Here is a 21,694-nt window from a genome sequence, read left to right as displayed (position 1 = left end):
CAGGATGGCAATGGGGAATTGCAGTGCTGGGGAAGGGTCCAGGCAGGCAAAGAGCCCCAGGCGTGGTGGGACAGCATTGGGGTGGTACCAGGGAACAGAGCTGGGGCACGCAGGCTCTCCCTGGCCACCCTGTGCCCAGCCTGGCATGGGAGCAGGCACAGGACAAGCATGGGGCATCTCCCGTGGATGGAGGTGACAGCGCCCCCCCGAGGCCACAGGAAGGATGAAAAGGCTTTATTGATAAATACAGACTATGTACAGCGGGGAGACATCTCCACCCAGCCCAACGCCCCGGGGCCTCCCGGCCAGGGGGAGCTGGAGCCCAGCGGGTCACGGCCTCTCCCTGCCAGCACAGCCTGGCAGTGGGGCCCCAGCCACGCTGACCGCCCCAGAGACATTTGGTCTCGAACCTCCTGCAGCAAACACAGTGTGTGCCCATGTCCCCAGCCAAGGGGGGCAACCATAGGGGCACAGCCCCATCCAGACCTTCCTGTGGGGTCACATGGGTGGGGGACAGCCTCAGGGGGGAGCAGGGGCTGCCCTGGCTCTGGCAGGGCTGGGACACGGCACAGGGCATCCCCAGAGGTGCCACTGTCCCCCAGCCCCCTGTCCTCTCCCTGCAACCCGTCGGGGGTGGCTCAGTTCCTGGGCGGCAGGGGCTGGTTGACAATCACTTGCACAACAAAATCCTTCTGGATCTTGGTCTCCTGCAGCCGCGTGCGGTCAGTGAGCAGCTTGCCTGAGAAGAACCAGCGCTGCCAGGCCAGGTCGATGCCCTCCTGCGCCTGCAGCTGCTTCTTCAGCTGCCCGATGGTGTCACCCATGCTGGCGCTGAGCCGCAGGTCCTTGCCGGTGGAGAGCCGCACCTTAAGGGTGAACTCCCGACGGGCATTGGGCAGGGGCTCGGCTGGCTCTGCTGCCTCTTCCTCACTCCGTTCCAGGATCAGGTTGACAGGAGGTGCCAGGCAGTAGACTGGCAGCTGATACCGGTTGCCCAGCTCATCATAGCACTCCGTCAGGGACCCTGGGGACAGCAGGATGAGATGCTGTGGGCGGGCATCCCCACGGACCACTCAGATGGGGACAGGGCCACCCCAGGCAGTGGGGCAGGGCCTGTCTTGCCCCTGCTTGGCTGGGCTAAGCTGTGTGGATGGCAGCTGGGAACCCCTCTCGTCTCCAACCTGGGACCCCCATGTGCCCAGATATGGGGCACTCAGCACCCACCCCACCCAAAACCCTGGTGCCGTTCCTCACCGTGGGGCAGGGTGATACTGGCTCCATCAAGGATGGCTTGGGCCAGGCTGTGGTCGTTGGCCTCCACAGCATAGGCAGCTGCCTTCAGGGCATCCCAGATCTCCTTGCGGCCCTCAAAAGCAGGTGCCGTGTCCCAAAACTCATCCCGCTTGCTGCGCAGCTGCCCGTCTGTCATGGGGTAGTCGCTCTTCCACTTGGGACGCTCCTTCTTCAGGGGCTCATTGCGGCCTGGGGAGGGGTGGGATGCTCAGCCAAGGGATGGGGCTCCCCCTTGAGCCCTGAGCCTCCCACCTCTCCATCCCCACAGGTTCCATGCACACCAGCATCTGAAGGTCCACCCTGCCCAGCACAGTCCCCAATACAGCCAGGGGGAGCTCAGCTAAAGCAAGCCCTACTCAAGGTCCCACTGGCCTCATAGCAGCTGCCTCCTCAAGTGACATCCTTTACCCCCAGGAGGAACAAAGGCTCTTGCCCCCATGCTAGGGAGACCAGCCCCTGCCCCATGGGATGGCCATAGGGCCTTGGGGCCCTTTGAGGCAGAGCAGTATTTATATCTTGGGGAATTAGCAAGGAAATAAGCTGGTGAGTTGGAGTGGGAAGGGGATTACGAAGGCTGAGCTGCAGCCCCGGCGGGGGATGGGTGGGCAGGACCTTACTGTCCTCTCTGCCCACCCCAGGATGTCAGGGACCAGCTGTGGACACAACAGCAGGCACACAGCATTCAGGGCATCGGGGGGCATCAGACATCACTGGCATGGAGGGCTGCCACTCCACAGGTAGCCCCAGCAACAGCCATAACTGAGCTGGCTCTCCATGAAACAGCCCCCAACCATGTCCCCAGGGAACCCCAACAGCCAGCACTGTCCAGGGGTCTGGGCCACCCCCATGCCAGCCCCAGACTGCCCTCCTGCCCTCCCTATGCCAGGTTGTGCCCCGTGGGAACAGGCCCATCCTGTCAGCCCCATGGCTGGGCCGGAAGCGTGGGGCAGGAAGGAGCTGTTGTCACTCCCAGCTGAGCTGGGGACAATAAGTGACAACTCCTTCCTGCCACCCCCTCTCCCTGGGGCGCACAGCCAGCACCCTTCCTGCAGGGATGGAGATGCGGAGTCCCCGCCGGGCAGGAAGGATGCAGGTGCCCACACAGTGACCCGCCAGGCAAGGCAATGCCACACACCCCAGCTGCTGGGGACAGCCACCACTGCCAGCTGCGGGCTGCGCCATGTTCCCCAGGCAGCTTTTCCCTGGCAAACGTGTGGTGACAACAAGGCATTATGTGACCTTTTTTAACTGTACCAGCCCTATCCCACCCCGTCCAAGACCACTGGAGCCAGCACAGCACCTGCTTTCCCAGCAAACACCCACCTAGACCTAGATGTGACACATGGCACCCACCCCAGGGGTCCCCGTGGGGCACAGGAGCTCAGCTACCCAGGGCTGGATGCTGAGCATCCCTGACAAGCAGCATCCTGCCCACATCCCTGGAGGAGTGAGGGCAGCCGGCTGCAGCCAGCACTGCCGATTCAGCAGTCACGGTGCTGGGCAGGAGGGATTTGCAGCACCGCAGGACAGAGCAAGGTCAGAGGCAGCACCTGCCCCGGAGCAGCAGCCACAACCAGCCTGAAGGGCACAGCTGGGACCATGTTTCCACGCTGCTGTGGCCACCGGGCTGTGGCATGCGTCCCCACAGCCGGGACTGTCATGCATGGCAGGACACCCAGCCGGAGCCAGCCCCTCAGCTCGGCTCATGGCAAAGGGAAGAGGCTGGCCCGGGGGAGGCAGTAGGATCGAGCTGCGGGGCCCGGCCGTGGCGGGGAGCAGGGACAGGTTGCAGCTGCCCCATGCAGGCAGGTGTGCCCGGCAGCCTTGCCCAGGTAGGCTGGGGCTTAAGCCTTATCTATTTATTGCTGCCGCCCATCTGGGCCCCACAACCTCTAATCACCTCCTGCCGCTCTATTCCTGGTCCCTTGTGCAACTCTCCGCAGTGGCACCACCGGACAGGTCTGGCCGCTCGCTGTGCCCGGACTCGAGCCAAGAGGATCTCGCAGGCAGCATGCCTGCCTCCTGCCCTGTGCCTGCAGTGCCCTGCCTGCAGCTCAGCCCCACCCGGTGCCCCGGTACAAGGACCCCCAGGCAGGAGGCTGTGCCCTAGAGGCTCTCCTGCCCTGGGGCTTGCTCCCTGCCCAGCTGGAGTCCTGGGGAAAGCTCAGCAGCCCCAGCCAGCAGGTCCTGGAGGTTGGCTTGGCATGGAAACAGATGCCAGCCAGATGGCAAGCGACACTGCTTCCAGCAGTGCTGGCTGGTCCCCTCTTGGGCCAGGCAGAGTTGGGATGCTGCGTGCCATGGGCATCCTACTACTCCTGCTGTGTCAAGCTGGCTACCCCAGGAAAAACACTGTCACCTGCTGTGGGGAGCCCTGGCAGCACCTCTTTGCAGGGGGTTGCAGTGAGCCCCAGCCAGGGCAGGAGCTGGCCTGGCAGGCAGGCTGCTTAGCCAGGCCCCCGCAGGAGCAGAGGCAGGCAGGCAGAGCACCCCTCCCCGCCAACAGCACGTCCTCGCATGCTGGGACCTGCCAGCCTGGGCCAGTGTCCCCGTACTGGTACTGCGGGTGAAGGCAGCTGCAGCCTTGCTTCACCCACCACCACCTGCTGAGTGGCTCCCATGGGCTGATGGCACCACACAAACAAAGGCAGGGATGGCATGGACACCGCAACAACCAGGGACAGTCCCACTCCCCTCAGAAGGGATGTGCTGCAATACAGCGGCAGCAGCTGCCAGGGGCACAGGGAGGGGACCGTGACCCATCCCAGGAGAGCCTGGCAGGGAATGAGTAGTGTTGATGGAGACGCAGCCTCTGCAGCCAGCTGTTGCCTGCCACAGGAGGGGAGCACATGGATCCAGATGTTGGGATCTGACCCCCAGCCACAGCAGCCCCAAGTTATGAGGCAACAGCCCCACACCTGCACCCAGCTGGGCGAACGGTCGGCTGGGGACCCCAGTACCAACTGGCTCCCACAAGAAGGCACCTGCACCCCTGGGGGCCAGAGCATGCTGGGTTGGGGGGCTCCGGCTCCGGGGGGGGGCTGTCACCCTAACCTGAGCCAGCAGGGCACCCCGGGGTGGGCACCGTCCCACTCCCCCACGCCACCCCCGCATCCCAGCTGCGAGAGAGGGCCGGGGCGCCCGGTCCCGGGCACATACTCCATGCCCCCGCTCTCCCGCCTACCACCGCCTCGCCATAAACACGTTAATTACCGGCTGCGATTGCCCCGGCCGGGGAGGCGGACAAAGGGAAGGCAGGTGTGATTCACCCTGCCGGCCCACGTCCCCTCTGCCGGCAGGTAGCCGTACCATCCCCGAGGCCTCCGCGATCCTCCAGGGAGGCGCCTCACGGCGCCCGGGTATTCGGCTGCCGGTAACTCCGGGGAGCCGCACCGGTACCCCCCGCCCCGCGGCTAAGTCACCGGCACCTCCCGAAACCCCGGGGGCGCAGGGATGGGGCTGTGCCCGGCGGCAGCAGCTCGGTGCACGGGCAGCACCGACCCCGGGCCGGCAGGGACCCAGCGTGCGGGGGGCGCCGCCGAGCCCAAGCCGAGGGCACCCCCTGCCTTGTAGCCCCCCGGCCGCCCGGGACACACCCTTCCCTGGAGGGACCGGGGAGAGGCAAATGCGCCGCACACCCCCGCCCTGACCCCGCAAGACCCCCGGAGCGCCGCCGGGCCGGGAGCCGCGGTGCCTGCTCGCTCCCGGGGCCGCGCAGCTGGCCGAAAGCCCCGGTGCCGGCGGGCCGCCGGCGGCGCGGAACGGGTCCTGAGGCTGTGCGCGGGACAGCCCTCGCCGCGCCATGCACTGCGCCCCTCCGGTGCCCGCGCTTCCCCCGCGCCCAGAGGCACACGGGATCGCCCCCCGGCGCCCGCGATCCCGGGGGTGTCCGGGCGGGGCGGGCCCGGCCCCGCTCACCTGCTCGCTTGCGGGGGTTCCCGGCGGCTGGCCGCTCCCGGCGCTGCCGCCCCACGCAGCCGCCCATGGCGGGGCTCGACGGCGGCGGCGGCGCTCGGCATGGGGCCGGGCCGGCTGCGCGCTGCAGCCGACCGCGGGGCCCGGCTCTGAGGCCGGGGCCGCCCCGCCGCCGGAGACGCCCCGCGCCGCGCCCCGCCCCGCCAGGTGCGCATGTGACCGCCCGCACCGGCACCGCCCACGTGCGCGCGCCCGCTCCCGCCGCACTTTTGTCCCCTCCGCCCCGCCGTACCACCGCCCCCCCCCCCCCGCTGCCCCGGGCCGGAGGGGTGAGGAGGGGGCGCCCCCCCCCGCGTGCGCCTGCGCGGACTGTCACCCCCGCGGCGCCGGGCCCCGGCGCATGCGCACGGCGGGAGGGCCGGTGGCCGCTGCCCGGGGCGCGGGGTGTCATGGCGGCGGCCGGGGTGGGAGCTGCGGCGCTCGCCGCCTCCGTCCAGGCCTTCGTGGCCGGGCAGCAGGACGGCCGCGCCGCCGAGGTTGCGGCAGGTACCGGGCGGGCGCGGCGGCGGGGCGGGGCCGGGCGTGGGCGCGGGCGCGGCGGCGGGGCCGGGCCTGGGGCGGGCGTGGGCACGGCCAGGGGCGGTGCGGCCTGGCGTGGGGGTGCGGGGCGGGCCGTGAGGGTGAGCGTGGGGCTGGGGCCGGCTGGGGGTTGCCGGGCAGGGCCCGGGCCCGGCTGTGGGGCTGGGGCGTGAGGCTGCGGGGCGGGGGGCAGCGGGCAGGGCCTGGGCTGCGAGCTGGGCAATGGAAGGGGGGCAGCAGCTACGGTGAGGGGCTGCAGCGGCCAGGCAGAGGTGGCTGGGGGGCGATGGGGGGCTGTTGGGAGCTGGGGTGAGGGCAGAGGTGTTGGGGTCTCTCGGGGTTTTAGATGGCTGGCCTTGGAGCATGCGGTGGGATTGAAAGTGCTGTGTCCACTGGTGGTGCCAGGGGCTGGCCTGGAGCAGGGAGCGGGGCTTCAGCGTGAGGGGTGCGGTGTGGGATGTGTGAGCTGACGGGAGCATGAGGGGGCAGGCCCCAGCGCTGGAGGTTTGGGGGGCAGTGGGAGCTGCTCTGGGTGGTACCGGCTATGGGTGGCTGTGGCTGGGTGGCGGAGGAGGCACCAGTGGGAAAGGAGCTCCTGGTCTTGCTGAGATGCTGTGGGAGATGACCGATGTACTGGCTTCACTGGCTTCTGCATCTGGGGCCCAGGCTCTGGTTGCATTCACTGTGGTTTCTCTTCCTTTCCTGGCAGGGCTTGAGTCATTTGGTTTCTTTGGATAATTTGTTCTGCTTGGAGTAGCAATTTGGCGACTTTGTTACATTAGGGAATTTGCAGCTTCAGGAACTTGGCTTTCTAAGAACAAGGCGGCATGTTTGTGTTTCTAGGCAGTGGCTTCAGTGTGTTTTAGAAAGGAGCTGAGAGAGCAGAGAAGGACTATGTAGGTTGCGTTACACAGAGGAGTAACTTACAGACCTTTCCCAAGGCTGATGGATTGTGAACTGATCCATGATATCTTGGTGATGAGATGAGCTGGCAAAATGGGAAGGTCACCCAGTGGTCTGTGTAACACAGAATGAAGAAAATGCCAAGGTTACTTGGAGGAATTCACTGAACTATGTGACATTCAAGATGTTGCAAAAGAGCTGCACAAAGCCTCTGAGATGCTTCAAATAGACGGGGGGAAAGATAACCTTACAACTGCTGGAGTCATCTGTGGTCATGTTACAGAAGTGCCTGGAGAAAGCTTTGTCTCTTTGAAGACATACAAACAGAAGAGCTGCCCCTGCCTGCCCTCCCCACCCCCCAGCTCTCATCAGCCATACAGCACTTGTGACAAACCTACCTTGACAAGCAAGGGAGCTGGCAAGTGTCCTTTGGTCCCTCTGACCTCTTAGAGAATCACACATCAGAAAGTTTTAAATTGCATGATACATCCTTGAGTGAAAGGGAGGTTTTGTCTAACCTTGTGGCCATTTTGTAATTGTTGGAAGAAATGCATTGAGCTTCTCCCATGTGTTGCTGGGTACTAAATTGAGTGTAACTTGGCAAGTGGAAGAAGGGTCTTGGTGCTGTCACAGGCAGCTCAGGCTGCACAGGTCAATGGGTGGCAGAAGGGGGCTGAACTCTTATTAAAAGATGGGGAGAGAAGGATACTGCTGTTAGGGAAAACCATCACATGCTCCCCATGAATGCTGTGCTCATGTTTTGAGGGTATGAGGGAGACAAGAACCGAAAGCCTGCAGAAGTGATTGATGTCTAGAAGAACACTGTGTGAAAGGGGGACAGACATGTCAGGAAAGGGAGCAGATTGATTCCAAGTAATAATGTAGCAAAGGGTAAATGGCTTGCTTCTGTTTAGCCTCTGGGACTACCGGAACACCAGAATAGGAAGGCAGCCCCTCCTGGTAAGGGAGGGATTCAAGGGGACGTGCTGCTGCCAGATGTGGAGGCAGAAGTTTCATGGGCTCACCGCTGTGCCTGCTGTGTTGATGAGGCAGGTCCAATTATAGCTGTGCTTGTGCTTAAGCTGTGGTCTGCACAGCTCTGCCTGTGAGCAGGAAGCTGTATTTGCAGGTCAGGGCTGGTGTGGTCACTCCATGCGAGGTGAAGCTGGTCGCACCCCTGGGACCCTGAGAACAGAGTGAAGTTCTCAGCCCCAAGTGAAGGGGCTACTAGCTGTGGGGAGCATCAATAGCTGATTGTGGTTTGATCATTGCACTGCAGCTCTTTCCTGTTGATTAGGAAACCAGCAGCTTTGTGTAGAGGAGGCAGAGTGCTTGACCACGCGGAGTTTCTCTCAGACTTCTTCCACAGTGGTTCAGAGGCACAAAGACTTCATGAGCTTGCAGAGCAGGATGTTGGGATGCAGGGTACGAAGGGGCCAGACAAGTTCTCTCGGCAGTCCACTCTGGTTTATGCTGGTGCACAGCACCTGCTTGCTGTTGCTCTGTGCTTCTTCTGCAGTAAATTTTGCTAACACTTTGTGGCTGTTGCTCAAGGCACCTCCTGTTCTGTTTATGGCTGTGGACTCTGCAGCCTGCTGGGCTCCTCTTCTTCCTTGCAGCTCCCCTTATGTGTTCTGTCCCTCTTCCTTCTCTGTCAAGCAGGATTGGAAGCCCTGTCTCTGGAGTCGGGGCTGCCTGCCGTCAGAAAACACTGCCAGCCCTTCTCCCATCCCCAAAGACCACTCTCTGATGAACAGCATGACTGGAATATACTGGAATTAACTGCTTAGGAAGAGCCAGGAAATGCTTGCAACAGCAGGAGACATTAGCTGAGACAAGGCCTGGGAAAGCCCCAGATGAAACCTTTAGGCTTCTGAGGGGGTGGGTGCCCTGTCAGTTATGTAGGCAAGACTTCATCAGAGCAGGGAGAAGAACAGGGCCATCTGGAGTTCCCAGAAGTGCTTCTGGGCAAAGTCAGTGAGTCTCGGTGACTAGAAGGTGCGTTTTTTGTGGAGGAAAGCTGTTTTGTCTGGGTAGAGAGTGAAGGGTGCTGCTAGTTTGCCAGCAATGTCCCTTGCCCACCTGAGCTACAGGTTAGGGGTCTAAGGTAAGGCAGTCCCTCGCCTCCCACCCCATGCCTAACTAAGGGGCACACGCAGAGCTTTCCTACTGGGAAGGTGTCACATTGGTGGTGAGTGGGAATGGAGAACCTGCCCTTCTGCCAAGGCTCTTGTAGGATGCAGCAGGTCCTTACCAAAGCCTCCCAAGGAGTGACTCTTTCCCCCAGTTGAGTTGCAAGAATGTTGAGGCAGGAGGTGAGTGAGGCAACCTGGTGGGGTGTGTCTGAGTCAGAGCTGGAAATAGACTCCAAGAGTCCCAGCGCCTTGTCTTCTTCTGACCACAAAGCTGCCTTTCTCCCTGCATTTCATCTTGGAGAGAGTTTGTGCAGGTCTTGCTCAGCATAGTGTGAAGGTGGTGCCAGGGTGGCAAGTTGGGTGATCACTGGTGTCTGGGCTATTTGCTTGGCTAGCTCTCCCCAGGAAGCACCTGGGAAGCTGCCTTCTGTCCCCTCCTGCCTTGCTCACATTAGAGAAGTGTTTTTTGGTGTTTCACCAAAGCGGAGCACAGCAAGGCTTCTCTTGGGAGCTACGCATTAGTGATGGATGCAGCCAGGCTGCGGGGCGGGGGTAGAGGCAAAGTGCAGGCAAGTTCACGCCTTGCTGCCTGCTCTCAGCTCTGATCCAGACAAGGCAGCTCTCGGTCCCAGACATGTTCGCAGGCGGGGCTGGAGGCAGCTCTACCAACTAAGTGCACATGGCTCCTTCAGTGCTTAGCAAGGCGTTGGCACCCAGCCAGCCTTTCCCCCTGTGGTGCCAGGACCCTTCCTGGCACCCATCGCCAGTGCTGTGCCCGACTGACGGTCTGGGAGCCTCTTTGGTTCACTCTCTTTACCTCCTTTCTTCAGGGGTGAAGGATGGAAGCTGGACGGTGCTGCAGCTTGTGGAAGCTTTGGGGTAAGAAAAACCTTATACCTGTTGTGTATCACATGAGAGCCTTGCAGGGGAGATTCCTGCAAGGAGGGACAGTGACAAGGAAAAGTGTGCTCGTCCGGGACGAGCTGGCTTCAGACACACCACAGTATGCAGGCCTGCCAGGATGTTGTCTGCTCACAGCATGGGGCCTGAGTGGTGCTTTGCCCGCCCAGGACTTGGGAGCTGTTTGGGAAAGGAGCAAGGCTGGAGCAGCTCTTGATGCTCTCCCAGGACCAAGGAGAGGTGTTGTGACAGGCAGCGAGCTACAGACCACTTTCAGTTGGGGCTGTCCCCAGCCGGAGCTGCCAGAGCACACAGCTGCACATCACTGTGTCACGAGCTGGCTGGCGCAGCTTTTGCTCCAGTCTCCGAGCTGTCATGACCTGGGCCTTAGAGAGGCTCGTTTCTCCCCAGCTGGGGGCTGGGTTTGCCTCATTGTAAGAGGCTTTGCCCTTTTTTGGCCCTTGTGATCTTGGTAGTCCTGAGTTTCAGATGCAGGACATGACGCAAGAGCAATTTCTTTTTGGTCCAAGTTGAGAACTTGGATTTCTTGCTGCGTGGCTCTGGGGCCAGGTACACATGTGCAACACAGTCAGGGGAAGAGGAGTCCACTCCCACCCTGCTGGCAATTCAGGCAAGGTTGGGCCACCACTGCCCTGCCCAGAGAGCAGCACCCCTTTGTTTTTACAGTGTGTCTGCTTAGGATGTGCTTCCTGCTTGGGTGTTCCTGCTCACAACAGGCTTCTTGGCCTTTCTCCCACGCGGACTAGGTCTTGTCTGGAGAGCACAGATCCTCGGACACGCGGGCGAGGCATCCAGCTGCTGTCACAAGTCCTGCTCCAGTGTTACTCCCTGCTCCAGGAGAAGGAAGGTAAGGGCTGCTCAGGGTCCTTGAGTGGCTGCTGGCAGGCTGGGGGCAAAGCCTGCGCCACTCAAATGTCTGTCTTGTGGTTGGCAAAGGGATTGATTTAGCACTGTGATGACTTCGTATGTATCTCTCAAGAATCAGAGTCCAAGGAGGGTACAGGGCCTCACGTTGCAGCCTTTTTGCCAACCTCACCACACAATTAATGTAATTCCCTAAACACACCAAAGCCCTAAGCTGCAGCTGGTGCCCCTGGCAGTGTGTGGGTGTTGCACGCCCAGGTGTGCTCAGCACCACGTGGGACGCCTTGGGGATACATCTGCATGTCAAAATCCTTGGGTGGTGATTCAGTGCAGGAAAACCGTCCTTCACAAAGCGAGTCATGTCGAAGCCCTGTGGCCTGCCTAGGTTAACTCTGGGGGAACCCTGGGGCCTGGGCAGGAGGGGAGATCAGTGTGAGGATAAGAATGGAGTGGAGGACCAGCACGGGGAGCTGAAGTCGTCCCATTCATGGAGGCAAGGAGAAGGTTTGGCTGTGTTAAATGCCCCATAGCAACTGGCTGGCAGCAGGGGAAGCCAGTAAGTGCTGCTGAACTTTGACGTGGGCCTGGAGGCCTTGCTGTTGGGTAGCTGAAACTGTGCCAGCAGGCTGACAAGGCAGGGGGTCCAGCTAGTGAGGTGGAGGAAGGGAAGGATGGAAGTAAAAGGTGCTTAGTTCTTGGTGTTTGGCTCTCTGTAAGGCTTAAACTAGTTCCAGGCAGGGCCAAGAGCAGCTGTGCAGAGAGAGTATGGTCAGACTAGGTACTAGTGTAGCTAGAGTCAGGTGTGATGACTGTGATGGGGTTGGGTGCTCTGGAGGGGCAGCTGGAGGTGGGGAGGTTTGGTAGGGATGCCTGGCAGAGTCAGGGCAGCTGAGCAAGGGGAGCGAGCTGGATTACAGCCAAGTCACCAGGAGCTCTGGAGGAGGGTGGGCAGAGCCAGCTCCCTGGAAGGCACAGGCAGCTGCTGTGACACCCCCAGCTGGCCCTGTCTCCCTTCGTGTTTCTCCTCACGCAGTTCATTTCTCAAGTGCTGCGTCAGGCTGCCTCCTGGGGGGGTGAGTTTCTGCAGCAGCTGTGGGTGCAGGATGCTGCTAGCCGGCTCTTCCAGTCTGCTTCCTGCTGCCACTCCCCACGGCCGGGGTGTGCAGGCGCCCGTGGCCGTGACTCAGGGGTCGGGAACGTGTTGTGGAGCCAAGTGCAGAGAAGCCAGAGCTCGGGCTCCAGCCCTGTGCCCCACCCCACGACATCCTCCAGCCTCGGCTGAGCAGGCATCTGCCGCTTTCCTGCTGGTGTCTGTACCCACACGTCTGGACAGGCCAGGGCAAATGCCTCTCGGGTAGTTCCAGTACCTGTGCAGCAGCCAGAGGTGGGTGCTGCCCCGCTGCGGTCTGATGTAGTTGGTCATGAGGGGAGGGTGAAGGCATTGGAACCAGGTGGGTGCATCCAACAGTGGCAGTTTGTCCCGTTCACCGGTGCAAGATGTGCATGCTCTTAATCTGGCAGCTGCTTTTGGCAGAGTTGGGGCCAGCACCCGGTAGCTGCATTTCCTGGGTCTAACGCGTATGTGTGTCTGTTCCTGACAGTGCTGCATCTGGTCCTGTTCTATGAGAACCGTCTGCAAGATCATCACCTTGTGATCCCCTCGGTGCTCCAAGGACTCCGAGCACTGGTGAGCTCACACCTCTGAGCCCGTGGTATGGCAGTGTGCTCCAGAATGGTGCCAGGGACATGCAACACCTCAGCGCAGGCTGGAGCAGCATGTTGAGCAGAGCCTGGCTGGGCTGTCAGCTCCTGCCCGGTGGCATAGCCCTGTGTCCTCTGTGCTCCTGCTGTGCCCCTTGCAGAGGAGATTGCCTTGGTTTCCTGCCCCATGCTGCTACTGGGGCAAGGATTCCCTGGCCACTCTGGGGAGCAGTGCAGATGATAGGTGTCCTGACCTGTCCTGTGTATGGGGGTGGTGAGCTCTCCCTGTTGTAGGAGAGGATCCTGCAGGCAGCTGCTGTGGAGAGACAGGAGTTCTGTTATATGGCTGTCATCATGGTTTTCTATTCTTGCTTTTCTTTTCCTGTCCCCAGAGCATGTGTGAGGTGCTGTCCTCAGGGCTATCAGTGTCTGTGCTCAAAGCCATCTTCCAGGAGGTACATGTGCAGGTGAGCAATGTGATTTCCCATCCTCCTATCCCTGCTCCCTGGGTGACTGGGTATGGCCTTCCCGCCCCGAGAACTGAGCACATGCAGCAGCAGTGCAGTGTAGCACATCCTTCCGCGCAGTGCAGTGCTTCTGCAGAGCTTAGAGACAGCATGGCTAACTGCAGAGGGAGAGGCAGACAACAGCTGAAGATCCCATTTGGCCCTTGTCCTCTCATCTCTCATCCCTGGGGGAATTATTTCCTTTGCTCTATTCAGGCTGTGTTTAAGTGTCCCCAGCTCCCAGATGCTCCTCTGATTTAAAATTGTTGATGCTGACAGGGCCTTGGCCAGCATTTGTGGCCCTGGTGTGACTGTGATGGTGCATTTATGCAGTGATGGACACAGCCGTGTTCAGGTGCCATTGCACAGGCATGTGCACACTTCGCATGTGCTGAATGGGATCTGTGTGCCAGGAAGCAGCAGCTGAGCTGCTGGGGGTCCTGCCCCCTTCTCAAGGGCATGGGCTGCCCTTGGCTGGTGGGTAGCGGTGCCACCATGTGCGGAGGCTTGTTCTGATTGCTCTGCTCCTCCCTCCAGTCCCTCCTGCAGCTGGACCGCCACACAGTCTACAGCATCATCACCAACTTCATGAGCACCAGAGAGGAAGGTGAGCGGGCAGATGCCAGAACCACTCTGGAGTTGTCAACGCTGGGAAAATGGCTTGCTTTCACCTTCTCCGGCGGCTCCGTGGCTCTGCCTGAGGAGAGCTGGAAGGGCTGCAGGGCTGGGCTGATTTTATGGCTTGGTGGTGAGGTCTGGTGTCCTGCACCTACTCACACTCCTTCTTTCTGCAGAGCTGAAGGGCCTGGGTGCCGACTTCACCTTCGGCTTCATCCAGGTGATGGATGGGGAGAAGGATCCCCGCAATCTGTTGGTGGCCTTCCAGATCGTGCGTGATCTCATTGCCAAGAACTATGCCCTGGGTGAGCCTGTGCCTGCTGTGCAGAGCTGGCTGGGAGACATATTGCTTTTCTTTGAGCTGTTGGAGGGATGGCTCTTGGGTCTGACTAGGGCTGGGGTGGTCCTTGACATGCTTTAGGAGCTGCGTAGCCAGCCTGTCGTGGGTACTAGGCATAGCTGCTGTATCTTAGCATCTCTGCTTACTCCCTCTCCTCTCCCTGCAGGTCCCTTTGTGGAGGAGCTGTTTGAAGTTACATCCTGCTACTTCCCCATTGATTTTACTCCAGTGAGTGAGTCTGCCCCATGCCATAGCCTATTCCTTCTGGGGTTGGGTCCCCTCCAGAGAATGGGAGGAGGGGGGTGGGCAAGAGTCTTGGCTGGGGAGTGCTGAGCTGTGAGCTGTGGTACTCAGGCTGACAGACCAGTGCCATGCTGGCTGCAGTGACTGGCATCCAGCTGCCTTGCTGGAGATGTGATGCAGCCTCAGCTGACGGCTGGGTTGGGAGGTTTCCTGATGGGTGGATGACTTGCTCTCCGCTTCCTTTCCAGCCCCCCAACGACCCTCATGGCATCCAGAGAGAAGACCTGATCCTGAGCCTCCGGGCCGTACTGACCTCCACGCCCCAATTTGCTGAGGTAGGAAGCTCCTAGGGGGTTCTTGAGCACCCCATTGTTCCCTGAGTATAGGCTGCATTTCATAGCGCTGCAGCTCCTGCTGTGGCTCTTGGGATGGGAACAACTGGGACTAGGGGCCTGCACTAGGGCAGCTCTGTCTCCCGCTGGTGGTGGGTGTGGGGAGGGTGCTGATGCTGACACCCTGGGAAGGGGCTGCCTGTTGCTTACGAGGGTAGTTCTGGCAGAGGCTGAGCTTGCAGCCCTGCAGGGCCATGGACAAGGTGGTGCAAAGGCTGGGCTTGAGTCTAAGTGCCTCTCTCTGCAGTTCCTTCTCCCTCTGCTCATTGAGAAGATGGACTCAGACCTCCAAAGCGCCAAGCTTGACTCCCTCCAGACTCTGGTAAGGAGGGATCCCCTACTGCCTTTCGCCCACAGCTGGCATGTGGCAGCAGCAGCCACCAGCCACCTCTGAGCCCCTCTCCCTGCCAGCCAGAGAACTCTCCCCTACAAAGCCACAATTTCCAGGGTCCTAGTTTGGCCTGCATCACTCCCTATTTTTCTGTCCCTTGAGTGGTTTGTGTAGTTCAGCATGAGCCTGCCAGGATGGGCAGTGTCATGGCTCTATGTCCTCCTGGTACTGGCTTCTCTCTGATGTTTTCTCCTGGCTCCCTCTGGCAGACTGCCTGCTGTGCTATCTATGGGCAGAAGGAGCTGCAGGAATTCCTTCCCAGCCTCTGGTCTTCGCTGCGCAGGGAGGTGAGTACTGCAGGGCCCCTAACAAATGCGCCGCCACATCTGGGCTCCTGCTGAGCAGGAGTTCACAGCCAGACCAGGCGAGCCTCATGTCTCCCAGCAGCCCCCAGCTGAAAAGTGGGGGACAGGCCAGCCCTATCAATGTGTCCCTGGGGCTTGGATGTGCCCTACTGCCTGGTCAAAGCACATAGGAAGTGAAATGGGAGCCTGAGCCCTTCAGCCCACATTGGGACCGTGAAGTCTGTGTTTGGGGTCAGCATAGGGCTTAGCTCATCCTACGGCCTCTCCTGCAGGTGTTCCAGACAGCGAGCGAAAAGGTCGAGGCGGAGTGCCTGGCCGCACTGCATGCCCTCTCTGCCTGCCTCTCCCGCTCTGTGCTCAGCTCTGACACCGAGGATCTGCTGGATTCCTTCCTCAGCAGCATCCTGCAAGGTAGCTAGCAGAGAGAACTACCCTGCCCTGAGCAGCCAGGCCTGCAGGCATCCTCCTAGCTAGAGATCTTCCCTCCTGTTCTCTTTGAAGCCTCTCTTCTCTTTCTAGCCCTCACAGCCACTGTTGGCTTCTCCAAGGTAACTGGCTGCGGGAAGGGAGGAGAAGGGGGCACAGTAGGAAATTCCTATAGGATTGCATTACTTCCCTCTGCTGGAATTGGGGCATCCAAGGCTGTCCTGTGCACTTGGAGGTGGGGGTGAGCAGCTCTTAGGGAGGCAGTGCTGCAGCTCAGAGCTGTGCCCTGGCAGCATGTCCCAGCCCAGCCCTGCACGCGAGGCAGAGGAGCTCTGCTGGTGCAGCTGACACCCAGCCTATCTCAGATTGCAGGCACCATCTGTGTGAGCCCGACATGAAGCTGGTGTGGCCCAGTGCCAAACTCCTGCAGGCAGTAGCGGGTGCCTCCCTCCGCGCCTACCACCATGTCACCCGCAGCGTCCTGCCTCTGCTGCTGGAGCAGTACAGCAAGCACTCGCAGGTGAGGGGCACCCTGGCCTCTGTGGTCACAGACAGCAGGGCCAAGTGCACCCGCTGGCTCTGCAGGGCTCGGTGGGAGCAGAGTGGGCATCTTTCCCTGGCTGTGGTTGGGGACCCGTGGGCTCCCTGTGGCCTTGCAGTGCTGGGCTGAGGCATAGCTGTGTCCCAGCAGTGACGGTGATCTGGGTTACACCTTTGTGTCCCTGCAGAGCAGTCAGAGGAGGACAATCTTGGAAATGCTGCTGGGCTTCCTGGAGTTGCAGCAGAAGTGGGGACATGTGGAAGAAGGTGAGGCTGGCTGGTCCCTCTGGCCAGAAGCACCCGTGTCCCAGGGGGCTGCTGGCTCTGGCCTCACCTTCATGTATGCTGACAGAGAAGGAAAGCCCACTGACCTGGGTGGCTGCATGTGCGACCCCCTGCTGATGCCCCAGGGACCCAGTGTGGTTGGGGGTCAACCAGCAGGGCCCAAGAAAGGGTCTCTTGGGTTCTGTGGCGGTGGCTGTGCAGTGACAGCCAGGCGTAGTCAGTGACTCTATGCCTCTGTCTCTCCAGATGAGAGCACTCTGCTGTCACTCCGAGCCCCGGTTTGCTCTGTGGTGTTCTCAGCGCTAACGGATCCCAGTGTGCAGCTGCAACTGGTTGGGATCAGGGCACTGACTGTCCTGGGCTCCCTGCAAGGTTGGTGCCTTGTTTCCCTTGGGGAGGCAGAGGGAGGTGTCGCCCTGTTCTGGTGCCGCGTGGCTGCTGGGCTGTCCTTGCCTGCTGCCTGTAGGTGCACAGGAGCGCTGGCAGCATTTTCTACCCGGGCCGTGAGATCCAGGGACGCTTGGTCTCTCTTTCTTGTCTGTTTGTGCTGGGCATCTTGTGTCTCTGGCATGCTGGTGTGTTGCTGCTAGCCTGGATGAGGGGGAAGGACGCTGGCCAGAACACGGGCATCTTTGCCTTTGGCCACGGGCAAGTTTCCTTTATGGCTTTGTTCCAGGCTTCCTGTCTCCCTCTGACCTGGAGCTGGTTGTGGATCACCTCATCCATCTTGCTCTGCGTGAGGAGGATTCCCAGAGCAGGTAAGGGGTGGGTTGGCACCACTGCAGTCATTCACATTCTGGGGAGAGGAACAAAGCCTGGATTTGCTACACAGAGGGGCTGTAGTCTTGGGAATAGCGCAGGAACTTTCTGAGCTATAAGACCACGTGGGTGTAAGAGCAAAGGGATAAACCAGATGACTTAGGGACTGGAGATGAGAAAGTCTGGGCCTGTCGAAGTAGAGGGGTCTGCTCTGCCTGCCAGTAAGGTGAAAAAGGGAGATTGCTGGGAAATTGGTTCCTGGAGGCACCTTTTAGCCCAGATCTGTGCAGCTGGTGTACAAGCAGCTCCAGGTTTGCAGTGCTCACATCACCCATCCTAATCTCTTCCCACCCTGGCAGCGAAGCAGCGATGGAGGCAGCTGGATCTCTGGCTCCTGTCTACCCAAAGGTTTTCTCTGGACGCATGGTACCCAGGCTTGAAGAGGAGCTGCAGTCAGGTAGGGCTGGCAGCCTTGGGAAGGGAGTGACCTCTGGCTTTGGTTGAAGCCTGTCCACCGCCATTTGGTTCCTGCCGGGCAGTGGGGCTGTGCCAGATGATGTAGGTTGGTGGCTCTCCTTGGGGAATTCCTAGCACAGACACTGTGGTACTGGCACAGGGAAGGCCGTGCCTGCTGCTGGCAACCAGCCTGTGTGGCCAGGATCACCCTGGTGGGGAGGAGCTGCTCAGCCACAGGGCAGGCAGAGTGCTTTGGGCAGGGGTCCTCAAACTTTTTAACCAGGGGGCCGGCACACAGATGAAGTGGCAGGCAGTCATCTGCGGCTGCTTGGTTTCCCCCCCCAACCCCCGGCGGGGGCGGGGCGGGGGGGTCTGTAAATACGGGGGGCCGGATTGAGGACCTTGGGGGGCTGTATCCGGCCCGCGGGCCGTAGTTTGAGGACCCCTGGCCTTGGGCCTGGCACGGGCTAGTTCTGCTGTGCTGCTTCACCCCGTCCACCCTGGCAGGGTCTGGGCCCTGAATGCCCTGGGGCGAGGGGCCCTGGGATCACCCCAGCACTCCTCTGAGGTGTGTTTCCTCTTCAGAGCGGGAGCAGGAGAGCTCCTGTGACCACCGCTCCCTGCGGCAGCGCTGCCTGCAGGCCCTGGCAGCTGTGTCCACCCACACCAGCATTGTGAGGGAGACTGTCCCTGTCCTGCTGCAGCATCTCTGGAAGGTGCACAAAGGTAATGCAGCCTGCAGCGGGCAGCTCTCTAGAGCGCATCTGGGCAGGAGCTGCCTCCATTGCCAGCGGTGGCTGGGAGGGTGGGATGGCAGTGATGGGAGGAGCCCAGGGCTGGGCTCTGAATCCCACTGGTGGAGGGGGACTAGGGAGGGCTGCACTGCCCTGGGATACCGGCACAGATCAGAGGGGTGGGTGCTGCAGCTGTTTGATAAGATGGTGATCATCGTGTCCTGCAGGGAGCGAGGCCGGGAACGCTCAAGACATTGTGTCTGTGTGCCAGAGCCTGCACCGTGTGGCCCTGCAGTGCCAGCAGGACGCGGAAGGCTGCTGGTACTACCACCAGACGGTGGTGCCCTGCCTGCTGGCCATGGCTGTGCAGGCTGCCATGCAAGGTAGGTGTGGGGCTGGAGCAGAAGAGGGAGAGCAGGCAGCTCCCTGGCTCTCTGGGGGGTCCCTGACCTTGCAGCCAGTGCTGCTGCTGCTGCCCTCCGGCAACTGCCAACACTGCGTGCCCACTGCTGCCTGCCAGAGGCAGAGCAGCCCTGCGTCAGGGCTGGTGTGGGCCAGGGGCCTGTGTCTGCCTCATCCCCCTGGGCAGTGGGCTGCAGCATGTCCCTTTCCTCCTGCTGCATGCAGAGAGCACCCACTCGCTGCTGGGCAAGGCGCTGCTGGAGGAAGAGGTGCTGGCTGCCATGGTCCCAGTCATCAGCGCTGCTACCACTCACCTGAGCCCTGAGTGAGTGATGCTGGGGGACACACCGGACACTGCATTGTGGGGAGGGGGGCCGGCTGCATTCCCCCTGCTGCTATCTGTAGACGGCAACTGTTCGCCTGCCGGGAGGCACCCAGGAGCTCTCTGGTGGCCCTCCCAGAGCAGCACATTGCAATGTCTGCTTTCTCTAGGCTGGCTGCCCAGAGCGTGTCTCATGTGGTGCCCCTCTTCTTGGATGGAGAGGTCTCCTTCCTGCCCCAGAACAGTTTTCCCTGCTCCTTCCAGCCCTTTGAGGTGTGTTGGGTGGTTGGGGCTGGGGTGCTGGAGCAGGGCCAGGGGATGAGGATGTTGGCACAGGCTGGCAGCAAGGACCGTAATGACGTGGGTGTTGTTACTCCCCTGCAGGACGGGGAGTGCTTGGAGGCACAGAGACGCCTGGTTGCCCTCCTCATGGCCCTTGTCTGCTCCTTGCCCCGCAATGTAAGTTGGTGGGGAACAGAGTGGAGAAGGGGCCCTGACTGAGCACCCTCTGACCTGGGCCCACAGCAAGCTCCATGGGCAGAAGGGAGTGTCTGTGGCCCCGGCCTGTAACACACACCGTGTCTCTTCCAGGTGGCTATTCCTCAGCAGGAACGTCTGCTCCGGGAGCTGCTGGCGCTGAGCTGCTCCTGCAACTGCCCCTTCACAGCTACCACAGCTGCCAAGTGCTTTGCAGGGCTGGTGAACAAGCACCCGGCAGGTAAGAGGGAGCTGGGCAGGACAACACGGGTCCTTGCCTACTGCTGGCAGGGGAGTAGCTCAGCCTGTCCCTTCTGTGTCCCCAGGGCAGCAGCTGGATGAGATCTTGCAGCTTGCAGTGAACAGGATGGAGCCCAGCCTTGCAGAAGGGCCCCGCCGAACGCAGGCACTCACACTGCTGCTCTGGGTAAGGCCCACCCTGGATGTGGGAGAGCTGGGGGGCCGGCTTGGTGCTAACTCTGCTCTGCCTGCACAGGTCACCAAAGCCCTGGTGCTGCGCTATCACCCCCTGAGTTCCCACCTGACGGACAAGGTAGGCAGTGGTGGGGCTGGGTGATGCTGGAGGAGCATGCCTGCTCCCCGTGCGGCCGGCTGGGAACCCCAGTGGCCGAGCGCCTTGTCTCAGAGCTCTCCCCCTCGCAGCTGCTGGGCCTGCTGGGTGATGCGGAGCTGGGCCCTGCCGTGGCTGACGGCTTCTCCCTGCTCATGGCCAAGTCCCCAGATGTGCTGCACAAGGGCTGCCACGCAGACGTGCGCATCATGTTCCGCCAGCGCTTCTTCACTGACAACGTCCCCAAGCTGGTGCAGGGCTTCTACAAGGCTGGCCCTGGTGAGCGGCCGCCCCCAGCCCAGCCCAGCCTTGCCGCCCTGTGACCCCTTACCCAGGGGACTCGAGCTGGCGTCCCCTTCTTCCTCTGCCTGCCTGCAACCATCTCTGCTCTCCACAGACGTGAAGGCCAATTACCTGAAGGGCCTGTCCCATGTGCTCAACCACCTCCCCAAACCTGTGCTGGTGACGGAGCTACCCACGGTGAGACCCAGCCTTGGCAGCGGGGCGGGACTGTGGCAGTGCAGAGCACATGGGTGGGAGTTACTCATGATGTCTCCTGTGTCCTCCCCACCTGCAGCTGCTTTCCCTCCTGCTTGAGGCCTTGTCCTGCTCGGACCACGTGGTGCAGCTCTCCACGCTGAGCTGCCTCCAGCCGCTGCTGCTCGAAGCTCCCCAGATCATGAGCCTGCACATTGATACACTGGTCACCAAGTTCCTCAGCCTCACCTCCAGCCCCACCATGGTGCGTGCACCCCCTCCTTCACCCCACACTCCTCTCCTACGCCCCTGCGCTCTCTGCTGCCCTCACCCCTGTCTGTTCCAGGCTGTCCGCATTGCCGCCCTGCGCTGTGCCCATGCACTTACCAGCTTGCCCACAACAGTGGTAAGTGCTCCCGCAGCAGTCTGCTGCCTCCTGGATGTAAAGGGGCAAGGGGGTCCCAAACCTCCTCCTTGGGGGCAGCCAGCACCCAGCTCTCTCACTGTAAGAGCCCATTCTGTCCTACAGCTGCTCCCATACAAGGCCCGAGTTATTCGGGCGCTGGCCAAGCCTTTGGATGACAAGAAGAGGCTGGTACGGAAGGAGGCAGTGGCAGCACGGGGGGAATGGTGAGTGGTTGCCAGCCGCTGGGGTTGCTGGTGTTTGGGGACATGGCTGATGGTACCACCTCTGTCCCCACAGGTTCTTGCTGGGGAGTCCGGGCAGGTGAGCACCCCACATCACCTCCCTGTGCTGACTGACAATCTGACCGGGCCCCTGCTAACCCACCAAGCCATCCAACTGATGCCACGGACCCTCAAAGCCCAGTACTGCCCCGACCGCTGGGGCTGGAGCTTGAGGCCAGCAGACAGCACCCCTCACTGCGGCACCTTCCCAACACCCACGGAGCGGAAGGAGCTGTACTGCTCGTGGCTTGTCAGCCTCTGCTGCAGCAAGGGACAGTGACGGACAGACTCGCCACGTGTGAATAGAGAGGGCAGGCCTGTGCACACATGTATGGTGTGTGGCAACCCCTGTGCCAGAGGAATAAATCTATCTGTTTTGGTAATGCTGTGGGGGGGGTCCCTGTGCTGCTCAGGCTGCGGCCCCAGTGCCCTTGCATATGTTGAGTAGCTAA

The 21,694-nt window shown here is 61.1% G+C and overlaps 2 protein-coding genes across 2 annotated transcripts; one reads left to right on the top strand and one right to left on the bottom strand.

Annotated features, from left to right (window-relative positions):
- Nucleotides 1-218: 218 nt before the first annotated feature.
- UBTD1 (ubiquitin domain containing 1) lies at nucleotides 219-5,659 on the bottom strand. Its single transcript, XM_056351927.1, has 3 exons — nucleotides 5,212-5,659; nucleotides 1,255-1,482; nucleotides 219-1,024 (listed from the first exon to the last, which is right to left on the bottom strand). The coding sequence occupies exons 1-3, from the start codon at nucleotides 5,657-5,659 to the stop codon at nucleotides 639-641; spliced, it is 1,062 nt and encodes a 353-aa protein (XP_056207902.1). The 3' UTR covers nucleotides 219-638.
- MMS19 (MMS19 homolog, cytosolic iron-sulfur assembly component) lies at nucleotides 5,623-21,625 on the top strand. The gene is made up of 31 exons (XM_056351920.1): nucleotides 5,623-5,754; nucleotides 9,656-9,704; nucleotides 10,493-10,593; nucleotides 12,212-12,297; nucleotides 12,704-12,778; nucleotides 13,355-13,424; nucleotides 13,612-13,740; nucleotides 13,942-14,003; nucleotides 14,267-14,353; nucleotides 14,658-14,732; nucleotides 15,011-15,088; nucleotides 15,379-15,517; nucleotides 15,898-16,052; nucleotides 16,261-16,339; nucleotides 16,604-16,729; nucleotides 17,034-17,115; nucleotides 17,476-17,573; nucleotides 18,158-18,298; nucleotides 18,534-18,689; nucleotides 18,934-19,033; nucleotides 19,201-19,303; nucleotides 19,415-19,489; nucleotides 19,622-19,748; nucleotides 19,834-19,934; nucleotides 20,004-20,060; nucleotides 20,171-20,357; nucleotides 20,476-20,558; nucleotides 20,656-20,820; nucleotides 20,902-20,961; nucleotides 21,085-21,185; nucleotides 21,259-21,625. Exons 1-31 carry the CDS (start codon nucleotides 5,658-5,660, stop codon nucleotides 21,284-21,286), a joined length of 3,072 nt encoding a protein of 1,023 aa, XP_056207895.1. The 5' UTR covers nucleotides 5,623-5,657; the 3' UTR covers nucleotides 21,287-21,625.
- Nucleotides 21,626-21,694: the final 69 nt, after the last annotated feature.

This window comes from Falco biarmicus, chromosome 9 (genome assembly GCF_023638135.1).
Source record: "Falco biarmicus isolate bFalBia1 chromosome 9, bFalBia1.pri, whole genome shotgun sequence".
NCBI lineage: Eukaryota > Metazoa > Chordata > Aves > Falconiformes > Falconidae > Falco > Falco biarmicus.
Note: the sequence above shows the minus strand (reverse complement) of the source record. Positions and strands in the feature narration are given on the sequence as shown.